The 12,258-nt window shown below is 44.9% G+C and overlaps 1 protein-coding gene across 1 annotated transcript in view; it reads left to right on the top strand.

Annotated features, from left to right (window-relative positions):
* The window catches only part of LOC106584474 (plexin-B2), a 206,614-nt gene that overhangs the window by 179,314 nt on the left and 15,042 nt on the right, over positions 1-12,258 (top strand). The window contains exons 20-25 of the mRNA XM_014169842.3: positions 4,566-4,775; positions 4,967-5,152; positions 5,490-5,626; positions 7,106-7,206; positions 7,441-7,670; positions 7,980-8,161. Of these exons, the coding sequence (XP_014025317.1) occupies positions 4,566-4,775; positions 4,967-5,152; positions 5,490-5,626; positions 7,106-7,206; positions 7,441-7,670; positions 7,980-8,161 (1,046 nt within the window). The remainder of the gene's footprint in view (positions 1-4,565; positions 4,776-4,966; positions 5,153-5,489; positions 5,627-7,105; positions 7,207-7,440; positions 7,671-7,979; positions 8,162-12,258) is intronic.

Genomic DNA, 12,258 nt, shown 5'->3' with positions numbered 1-12,258 from the left:
ATGTTTGTTTTACTCCATGTGTAACTCTGTGTTGTTGTATGTGTCGAACTGCTTTGCTTTATCTTGGCCAGGTCGCAATTGTAAATGAGAACTTGTTCTCAACTTGCCTACCTGGTTAAATAAAGGTGAAATAAAAAATAAAAGGTTGGATGGGGAGCATCGCTGCACAGCTATTTTCAGGTCTCTCCAGAGATGTTCGATTGGGATCAAGTCTGGGCTCTGGCGGGCCCCTCACGGACATTCAGAGACTTGTCCCGAAGCCCCTCCTGCGTTGTCTTGGCTGTGTGCTTAGGGTCGTTGTCCTGTTGGAAGGTGAACCTTTACCCCAGTCTGAGTTCCTGAGCACTCTGGAGCAGGTTTTCATCAAGGATCTCTGTACTTTGCTCTGTTCATCTTTACCTCGATCCTGACAAGTCTCACAGTTCCTGTCGCTGAAAAACATCCTTACAGCATGATGCTGCTACCACCATGTTTCACCGTAGGATGGTGCCAGGTTTTCTCCAGACGGGACGCTTAGCATTCAGGCCAAATAGTTCAATCTCGATTTCATCAGACCAGAGAATCTTGTTTCTCATAGTCTGAGAGTCCTTTAGGTGCCTTTTGGCAAACTCTAAGCGGGCTGTCATGTGCATTTTACTGAGGGTCGGCTTCCGTCTGGCCACTCTACCATAAAGGCATGATTGGTGGAATGCTGCAGAGAGAGTTTCCTTCTGAAAGGTTCTCCCATCTCCACAGAGGAACTCTGGAGCTCTGTCAGAGTGACCATCGGGTTTTTGGACACCTCCCTGACCAAGGCCCTTCTCCCCCGATTGCTCAGTTTGGCCGGGCGGCCAGCTCTAGGAAGAGTCTTGGTGGTTCCAAACTTCTTCCATTTAAGAATGATGGAGGCCACGGTGTTCTTGGGGACCTTCAATGCTGCAGAATTTTTTTTTTACCCTTCCCCAGATCTGTGCCTCGACACAATCCTGTCTCGGAGCTCTATGGACAATTCCCTGTTAATTCCCTGTTAACTGTGGGACCTAATATAGTTAGGTGCGTGCCTTTCCAAATCATATCCAATTGAATTGAATTGAATTTAACACAGGTGGACTCCAATCAAGTTGTAGAAACATCTCAAGGATGATCAATGGAAACAGGATGCACCTGAGCTCAATTTCAAGTCTCATAGCAAATATAATACTTCCTTATTTCCGTTTTTTATTTTTAATGAATTTTTTTTAAATCTAAAAACCTGTTTTTCACTTTGTCATTATGGGGTATTGTGTGTAGATGGATGAATATTTAAAAAAAAATGTAATACATTTTAGAATAAGGCTGTAACATAACAAAATGTAGAAAAAGTCAAGGGGTCTGAATACTTTTCCCGAATGCACTGCATACAAAGTATGAAAACAACAGTGACAACAATAAGAATAGTAGATATAAAACTACTGAAAAATAAATATACACTGCTCAAAAAAATAAAGGGAACACTTAAACAACACAATGTAACTCCAAGTCAATCACACTTCTGTGAAATCAAACTGTCCACTTAGGAAGCAACACTGATTGACAATAAATTTCACATGCTGTTGTGCAAATGGAACAGACAACAGGTGGAAATTATAGACAATTAGGAAGACACCCCCAATAAAGGAGTGGTTCTGCAGGTGGGGACCACAGACCACTTCTCAGTCCCTATGCTTCCTGGCTGATGTTTTGGTCACTTTTGAATGCTGGCGGTGCTTTCACTCTAGTGGTAGCATGAGACGGAGTCTACAACCCACACAAGTGGCTCAGGTAGTGCAGCTCATCCAGGATGGCACATCAATGCGAGCTGTGGCAAGAAGGTTTGCTGTGTCTGTCAGCGTAGTGTCCAGAGCATGGAGGCGCTACCAGGAGACAGGCCAGTACATCAGGAGACGTGGAGGAGGCCGTAGGAGGGCAACAACCCAGCAGCAGGACCGCTACCTCCGCCTTTGTGCAAGGAGGAGCAGGAGAAGCACTGCCAGAGCCCTGCAAAATGACCTCCAGCAGGCCACAAATGTGCATGTGTCTGCTCAAACGGTCAGAAACAGACTCCATGAGGGTGGTATGAGGGCCCGACGTCCACAGGTGGGGGTTGTGCTTACAGCCCAACACCGTGCAGGACGTTTGGCATTTACCAGAGAACACCAAGATTGGCAAATTCGCCACTGGTGCCCTGTGCTCTTCACAGATGAAAGCAGGTTCACACGGAGCACGTGACAGATGTGACAGAGTCTGGAGATGCCGTGGAGAACGTTCTGCTGCCTGCAACATCCTCCAGCATGACCGGTTTGGCGGTGGGTCAGTCATGGTGTGGGGTGGCATTTCTTTGAGGGGCTGCACAGCCCTCCATGTGCTCGCCAGAGGTAGCCTGACTGCCATTAGGTACCGAGATGAGATCCTCAGACCCCTTGTGAGACCATATGCTGGTGCGGTTGGCCCTGGGTTCCTCCTAATGCAAGACAATGCTAGACCTCATGTGGCTGGAGTGTGTCAGCAGTTCCTGCAAGAGGAAGGCATTGATGCTATGGACTGGCCCGCCCATTCCCCAGACCTGAATCCAATTGAGCACATCTGGGACATCATGTCTCGCTCCATCCACCAACGCCACGCTGCACCACAGACTGTCCAGGAGTTGGCGGATGCTTTAATCCAGGTCTGGGAGGAGATCCCTCAGGAGACCATCCACCACCTCATCAGGAGCATGCCCAGGCGTTGTAGGGAGGTCATACAGGCACATGGAGGCCACACACACTACTGAGCCTCATTTTGACTTGTTTTAAGGACATTACATCAAAGTTGGATCAGCCTGTAGTGTGGTTTTCCACTTTAATTTTGAGTGTGACTCCAAATCCAGACCTCCATGGGTTGATAAATTGGATTTCCATTGATTCTTTTTGTGTGATTTTGTTGTCAGCACATTCAACTATGTAAAGAAAAAAGTATTTAATAAGATTATTTCTTTCATTCAGATCTAGGATGTGTTGTTTAAGTGTTCCCTTTATTTTTTTGAGCAGTATATAACAAATAAATATAATGACTGGTGCACTTATATTGTCTGTTACTTATAATACAGGGAGAAAATACTAATAATATGTTTCCTTCCTTAGCATTTGGGAAGCTGTGACATACTGTGCTGCCAACTCAATAACATCAGACCTTTCCCCCCAAAATATACGGTTTCTCTCTCTCGGGCTCTATACACTGTCTGTCTGTCTATGTCGCTGTCTCTCAGCCCTAAACCTAAAAGCCTAAACCATCCCTTTATCTCAACCACATATGGACTGTTATGGACTCCTCATAACTAACCTGGAAGATTGACGCAGCAAAAGCTCTGATTCATCCAGAAATAATCAATCCAGTTTTACTTAATGTCACACAGTGCACCCAGAGCTGCTGTAGTGGACTTGCAGAGAGTACTTCATGTCACACAGTGCACCCAGAGCTGCTGTGGTGGCCTTGCAGAGAGGAGTTAATGTCACACAGTGTCCCCAGAGCTGCTGTAGTGGCCTTGCAGGGAGGACTTAATGTCACACAGTGTCCCCAGAGCTGCTGTAGTGGCCTTGTAGAGAGGACTTAATGCCCCCAGAGCTGCTGTAGTCCACTTGCAGAGAGGACTTAATGCACCCAGAGCTGCTGTAGTGGCCTTGAAGAGAGGACTTAATGTCACACAGTGTCCCCAGAGCTGCTGTAGTGGCCTTGTAGAGAGGACTTAATGTCCCCAGAGCTGCTGTAGTCCACTTGCAGAGAGGACTTAATGCACCCAGAGCTGCTGTAGTGGCCTTGAAGAGAGGACTTAATGTCACACAGTGTCCCCAGAGCTGCTGTAGTGGCCTTGAAGAGGGGACTTAATGTCACACAGTGTCCCCAGAGCTGCTGTAGTGGCCTTGCAGAGAGGACTTAATGTCACACAGTGTCCCCAGAGCTGCTGTAGTGGCCTTGCAGAGAGGACTTAATGCCCCCAGAGCTGCTGTAGTGGCCTTGCAGAGAGGGCTTAATGTCACACAGTGTCCCCAGAGCTGCTGTAGTCCACTTGCAGAGAGGACTTAATGCCCCCAGAGCTGCTGTAGTGGCCTTGTAAAGAGGACTTAATGTCACAGTGTCCCCAGAGCTGCTGTAGTCCACTTGCAGAGAGGACTTAATGCCCCCAGAGCTGCTGTAGTGGCCTTGTAAAGAGGACTTAATGTCACACAGTGTCCCCAGAGCTGCTGTAGTGGTCTTGCAGAGAGGACTTAATGCCACCAGAGCTGCTATAGTCCACTTGCAGAGAGGACTTAATGCCACCAGAGCTGCTGTAGTGGACTTGCAGATTGAGACTCCTGCCCTTGATGCCTTTGGCAGGAAAAGCAGCGATTTTATTCATTTCATTTGGAGGCTAAATTTAAACTGGAATTAAGGTTCCAGTGGATTATGTGGTTAGGCAGCTCTGTTCGTCTCTATCTCTCTAGGTGGCAGGGACTTGGGGCCATGTACTTACAGGGACCCACAAATTGGTGAATGATAAAGCTTACTTATTAAAGACCTCCTCCTCCTCTCCTCCTCCCCTCCTTCTCCCCCAGTACCTCCAGGAGGCTCTGAGTAAGAACAACACGGTAATCCAGTTCCTGACCCCGGCCGTCAACCGGTCCTCTGAGACCCATTTGTTCAGGACCTTCATCCAGCTGGACAACTGGGGGAGGGAGCTCAAGCCCTTCAACTACCACCCTGACCCCGCCTTTGACCCCCTCACCAAGAAGATCATCACCCAGACCTCCATCATTGTCGTCACTGTGAGTATTAGAGGCTGATAGGGTCCATAAATGTACTATGTTATGTTTAGGCCCAGAAATGTTCCTGACCTAGTTACAGGCTACAACTACAACTAGGGCCTTGAGTTTTTTCCGGTTCCTCCTGACTCATAGTTACAGTATGTTGTTACCTACAGTACGTCCAATAATTCCTTACCATGTTCCACCTCCAGGGCCGAGGTTTCGAAAAAGCCATGACAGCCAAAGAGGCCCAGGCGTTTGTGGGGGATGTCCCGTGCTATGTCAACGCCCTCCAAGATGACAAGCTGTTCTTGGATCCCCCGTCCAGCCAGCCCCAGGCCCGCTCCAAACGCCACCGCAGACGTAGAGACACCAGCTCCGACCCATTGGACCTGCTGGTGAGAATACACAAACACACACACACACACACACACACACACACACACACACACACACACACACACACACACACACACACACACACACACACACACACACACACACACTCACACACACAGGACCATACAGATGCATGGATCTATCTTTGCTATCTTTTAACTTATCTGCAGTTTCCTAAAGATGAGTTATTGAAATCTGCTTGCCAAAATAGATCCCGAGTAACATGTCTGTCAGGGCAACTTAATGTTAACAGTTGCCATTATTGGTTTGAAGGCATTCTCCTATCTACAGTTTTGGTAATAATAACGCTCCTGCTGCTACCTGTGTGTGTTCCAGATTAAGTTTGGGAATGGCGAGTGGGTGGTGGGCTCTGTGCACTACGAGAGCAATAATGAGGTTCCTCTCTTCATCATCATCCCTGCTGTCATCATCCCCATGCTGCTCATCATCCTCGTCTCCGTCTACTGCTACAGGTAGGCTAGATAACCAGAATACAGGACAGTTACACCATGCCACCTTAAGGCTAGATAACCAGAATACAGGACAGTTACACCATGCCACCTTAAGGCTAGATAACCAGAATACAGGACAGTTACACCATGCCACCTTAAGGCTAGATAACCAGAATACAGGACAGTTACACCATGCCACCTTAAGGCTAGATAACCAGAATACAGGACAGTTACACCATGCCACCTTAAGGCTAGATAACCAGAATACAGGACAGTTACACCATGCCACCTTAAGGCTAGATAACCAGAATACAGGACAGTTACACCATGCCACCTTTAGGCTAGATAACCAGAATACTGAACAGTTACACCATGCCACCTTAAGGCTAGATAACCAGAATACAGGACAGTTACACCATGCCACCTTTAGGCTAGATAACCAGAATACTGAACAGTTACACCATGCCACCTTAAGGCTAGATAACCAGAATACAGGACAGTTACACCATGCCACCTTAAGGCTAGATAACCAGAATACAGGACAGTTACACCATGCCACCTTTAGGCTAGATAACCAGAATACTGAACAGTTACACCATACCGCCTTTCTCCATGACCAACATACAGGACATTTACACCATACAGTTCCACCTTTAGGCTAGATAACCAGAATACAGGACAGTTACACCATGCCACCTTAAGGCTAGATAACCAGAATACAGGACAGTTACACCATGCCACCTTAAGGCTAGATAACCAGAATACAGGACAGTTACACCATGCCACCTTAAGGCTAGATAACCAGAATACAGGACAGTTACACCATGCCACCTTAAGGCTAGATAACCAGAATACAGGACAGTTACACCATGCCACCTTAAGGCTACATAACCAGAATACAGGACAGTTACACCATGCCACCTTTAGGCTAGATAACCAGAATACTGAACAGTTACACCATGCCACCTTAAGGCTAGATAACCAGAATACAGGACAGTTACACCATGCCACCTTTAGGCTAGATAACCAGAATACTGAACAGTTACACCATGCCACCTTAAGGCTAGATAACCAGAATACAGGACAGTTACACCATGCCACCTTAAGGCTAGATAACCAGAATACAGGACAGTTACACCATGCCACCTTTAGGCTAGATAACCAGAATACTGAACAGTTACACCATACCGCCTTTCTCCATGACCAACATACAGGACATTTACACCATACAGTTCCACCTTTAGGCTAGATAACCAACATACAGGACAGTTACACCATACCACCTTTCTCCATTACCAACATACAGGACAGTACACCATACCACCTTTCTCCATGGATGTGGGGGTGACAACTTCATTTGGTGTCAAGGGATCCAAGCCAGCCGAATGGTGCGCAATACACAAAAATGTACAATGTTACATGAGTTAGTGTTCATGTTGGTGTCGGTTTTTGTCTCTGTTCATTGCTCTGCCCATGTTAATGATTGTGTTGTGTGCACAGGAGGAAGAGCCAGCAGGCTGAAAGAGAGTATGAGAAGGTGAAACACCAGCTGGAGAATTTGGAGGAGAGTGTACGAGACCGCTGCAAGAAAGAGTTCACAGGTACTACATTATAACCACAGCTGTCAAGCATAACTGTCTAAGGCCACCAAGGGTCTTCATTACACTTCATTAAACCTCATATTAAGTACTTCATCTACACATCCATACATCAATGTATCTTCATCAAGACATGATTTAAAGTAACGCATATTGTAGTTTATGTTTGTGTTGCTTTAAAGTCTCAGGATGAGAACATGTGCAAGGTAATCAGATGTTTCTCCTTTGCCTTCCCAGATCTGATGATAGAGATGGAGGACCATACCAACGAACTGAGCGAAGGGCGAATCCCCTTCCTGGACTATAAGACCTACACGGACCGCGTCTTCTTCCTGCCCTCCAAGGACGGGGCCAACGATGTGATGATCACGGGCAAGCTGGACATCCCTGAGGCACGGAAGGCCATCGTGGGCCAGGCCCTCAACCAGTTCTCTAACCTGCTCAACTCCAAGACCTTCCTCATCAATGTAAGGCCCCTTCAGACTTCTTAACTGTGTTTGTAATGGTGCATCTATGGCTGGCTCTTTTGTCTCCTTTCCTTCATCTAAACCGAGAAAAGGTGAAAGCTGTGTTGATTACCTGTTGGATATGTTTGATGCCTGTACCAGTCCAATTCCTTCATATAGGGCAGAAGAAGTAAAGGAGACATGGAGAGATGGCTATTTCAGATTATTGCAATCTCCCTTCCATTATTTACAGTTAAAGATGTATCCACAGTTTATGTTAACTGGATTACCATTAACTGCATATTCCGTTAAACTCCACTGTGTGTGTAGTTCATCAAGACCTTGGAAGGACGTCCAGACTTCAACGCCCGGGCCAAGGTGTACTTTGCATCCCTGCTGACGGTGGCTCTGCATGGGAAGCTGGAGTACTACACGGACATCATGAGGACCCTGCTGCTGGAACTCATGGGGAACTACGTCGACAGCAAGAACCCCAAACTCATGCTGCGCAGGTCGGGACCACCAACCGCTGTCCCTTACAGGAGCTACCATTCCTCAAAGTAGTTCTGGTAGTTCTACCTATCGTGATTTAGTTCAGGTAGCTCTAACGATTGTAGATTTAGTTCTGGTCATTCTACCTATCTTAGATTTAGTTCTGGTAGCTCTACCTATCATAGATTTAGTTCAGGTAGCTCTAACGATTGTAGATTTAGTTCTGGTCATTCTACCTATCTTAGATTTAGTTCAGGTAGCTCTAAAGATTGTAGATTTAGTGCTGCTCATTCTACCTATCTTAGATTTAGTTCTGGTAGTTCTACCTATTGTAGATTTAGTTCAGGTAGCTCTAACGATTGTAGATTTAGTTCTGGTCATTCTACTTATCTTAGATTTAGTTCTGGTAGTTCTACCTATCGTAGATTTAGTTCAGGTAGCTCTAACGATTGTAGATTTAGTTCTGGTCATTCTACCTATCTTAGATTTAGTTCTGGTAGCTCTACCTATCTTAGATTTAGTTCTGGTAGCTCTACTTATCTTAGATTTAGTTCTGGTAGCTCTACTTATCTTAGATTTAGTTCTGGTAGCTCTACCTATTGTAGATTTAGTTCAGGTAACTCTCACGATTGTAGATTTAGTTCTGATCATTCTACCTATCTTAGATTTAGTTCTGGTAGCTCTACCTATCTTAGATTTAGTTATGGTAGCTCTACCTATCTTAGATTTAGTTATGGTCATTCTACCTATCTTAGATTTAGTTCTGGTAGCTCTACTTATCTTAGATTTAGTTCTGGTAGCTCTACCTATCGCAGATTTTAGTTCAGGTAGCTCTACCGATTGTAGATTTAGTTCTGGTCATTCTACCCATCTTAGATTTAGTTCTGGTAGCTCTACCTGTCTTAGTTTTAGTTCTGGTAGCTCTACCTATCGTAGATCAAGATAGGTATACAACAGGTGTAGACCTTACCATGAAATGCTTACTTACAAGCCCACAAATTAAAGTTAAGAAAATATTTACTAAATTAACTAAAGTTTTAAAAAAGTAACACAATAAAATAACAATAACAAGGCTATATACAGGGTGTGGGGGGGTACAGGTTAGTTGAGGTAATTGAGGTAATATGTACACGACCAGTCAACATTTTTACAACACCTACTCATTCAAGGGTTTTTCTTTATTTTCTACATTGTAGAATAATAGTGAAGACATCAAAACTATGAAATAACACATATGGAATCATGTAGTAACCAAAAAAGTGTTAAACAAATCAAAACATATTTTATATTTGAGATTCTTCAAATAGCCAACATTTGCCTTGACAGCTTTGCACACTCTTGGCATTCTCTCAACCTGCTTCATGAGGAATGCTTTTCCAACAGTCTTGAAGGAGTTCCCAGATATGCTGAACACTTGTTGGCTACTTTTCCTTCACTCTGCGGTCCGACTCATCCCAAACCATCTCAATTTGGTTGAGGTCAGGAGATTATGAAGGCCATGCAGCACTCCATCACTCTCCTTCTTGGTCAAATAGCCCTTACATAGCCTAGAGGTGTGTTGGGTCATTGTCCTGTTGAAAAACAAATGATAGTCCCACTAAGCCCAAACCAGATGGGATGGCGTATCGCTGCAGAATGCTGTGGTAGCCATGCTGATTAGGTGTTGCTTGAATTAGAAATAAATCACAGACAATGTCACAAGCAAAGCACCCCCACACCATCACACCTCCTCCTCCATGCTTCACGGTGGGAGATCATCTGTTCACCCACACCGCATCTCACAAAGACACAGCGGTTGGAACCAAAAATTTCCAATTTGGATTCCAGACCAAAGGACAAATTTCCACTGGTCTAATGTCCATTTCTTGTGTTTCTTGGCCAAAGCAAGTCTGTTCTTCTTATTGGGGTCCTTTAGTTTCTTAGCAGCAATTCGACCATGAAAGCCTGATTCATCCAGTCTCCTCTGAACAGTTGATGTTGAGATGTGTCTGTTACTTGAACTCTGTGAAGCATTTATTTGGGCTGCAATTTTTGAGGCTGGTTACACTAAAGAACTTATCCTCTGCAGCAGAGGTAATTCTGGGTCTTCAATTCCTGTGGCGGTCCTCATGATAGCCAGTTTCATTATAGCGCTTGATTGTTTTTGCGACTGCACTTGAAGAAACTTTCAAAGTTCTTGAAACGTTTTGGATTGACTGACCTTAATGTCTTAAAGTAATGATGGACTGTCATTTCTCTTTGCTTATTTGAGCTGTTCTTGCCAAAATATGGATGTGGTCTTTTACCAAATAGGTCCAACTTCTGTATACGCCCCCTACCTTGTCACAACACAACGATTGGCTCAAACGCATTAAGAAGGAAAGAAATTCCACAAATTAACTTTTAACAAGTCACACCTGTTAAATTAAATGCATTCCAGGTGACTACCTCATGAAGCTGGTTGAGAGAATACCAAGAGTGTGCAAAGCTGTCATCAAGGCAAAGCATGGCTATTTGAGGAATCTCAAATATAAAATACATTTAGATTTGTTTAACACTTTTTTGGTTACTACATGATTCCATATGTATTATTTAATAGTTTTGATAGCTTCACTATTATTCTACAATGTAGAAAATTGTAAAAATTACGAAAAACCATTGAAAGAGTAGGTGCTCTAAAACTTTTGACTGGTAGTGTACATATAGGGGTAAAGTGGCTATGCATAGATAATAAACAGCGAGTAGCAGCAGTGTAAAAAAAAAAAGGGGGGGTGGTCAATGCACATAGTCCGGGTAGACATTTGATTAATTGTTCAGCAGTCTTATGCCTTGGGGGTAGAAGCTGTTAAAGAGCCTTTTGGACCAAGACTTGGCGCTCCGGTACCACTTGCCATGCGGTAGCAGAGAGAACAGTATGACTTGGATAACTGGAGTCTTTCACAATTTTTGCGCCTTCCTCTGACACCACCTAGTATAGAGGTGATGTACTGTGCTGTACGCACTATCCTCTGTAGCGCCTTGCGGTCAGATGCCGAGCAGTTACCATTCCAGGTGATGATGCAATTGGTCAGGATGCTCTCGATGGTGCAGCTGTAGAACTTTTTGAGGATCTGAGGATCCATGCCAAACCTTTTTAGTCTCCTGAGGGGGAATAGGTGTTGTTGTGCCCTCTTCACAACTTTGTTGGTGTGTTTGGACCATGATAGTTTGTTGGTGATGTGGACACCAAGGAACTTGAACCACTACAGCCCCGTCGATGTGAATGTGTTCGGCCCTCCTTTTCTTGTAGTCCACGATCAGCTCCTTTGTCTTGCTCATGTTGAGGGAGAGGTTGTTGTCCTGGCACCACACTGCCAGGTCTCTGACCTCCTCCTTATACGCTGTCTCATTATTTTCGGTAATCAGGCCTACCAACGTTGTGTCGTCAGCAAACTTAATGATGGTGTTGGAGTAGTGCTTGGCCACACAGTCGTGGGTGAACAGGGAGTACAGGAGGAGACTAAGCATGCACCCCTGAGGGGCCCCCGTGTTGAGGATTAGCGTGGCAGATCTGTTGTTGCCTACCCTTATCACCTGGGGGCGGCCCGTCAGGAAGTCCAGGATCCAGTTGCAGAGGGAGGTGTTTAGTCCCAGGGTCCTTAGCTTAGTGATGAGCTGAGCTGTAGTCAATGAACAGCATTCTCACATAAGTGTTCCTTTTTTCCAGGTGGGAAAGGGCAGTGTGGAGTGCAATTGAGATTGCGTCATCTTTGGATCTGTTGGGATGGTATGCAAATTGGAGTGGGTCTAGGGTTTCCGGGATGATAATGTTGATGTGAGCCATGACCAGCCTTTCAAAGCACTTCATGGCTGCCGACGTGAGTGCTATGGGGCAGTTGTCCTTTAGACATTTTTCCTTGGCATTCTTGGGCACATAGACTATGGTGGTCTGCTTGAAACATGTACAGTGGGCTCCAAAATTACTGTCACCCCTGACTGGCAATGCACATACAATACTTAAAAAAATATAAACAATATAATTATAGAGATAAACTCAAAATACCAACGTGAAAAATACTGTACTTTATTAATGTTTCAATGGAACCCACCAAAATAATTCATTGATTTAATAAAAAAATCTCTGTCCTCCAAATCAAGG

This window comes from Salmo salar, chromosome 23 (assembly GCF_965601325.2).
Source record: "Salmo salar chromosome 23, fSalSal1, whole genome shotgun sequence".
In the NCBI taxonomy this organism is placed as follows: Eukaryota; Metazoa; Chordata; class Actinopteri; order Salmoniformes; family Salmonidae; genus Salmo; species Salmo salar.
Note: the sequence above shows the minus strand (reverse complement) of the source record. Positions and strands in the feature narration are given on the sequence as shown.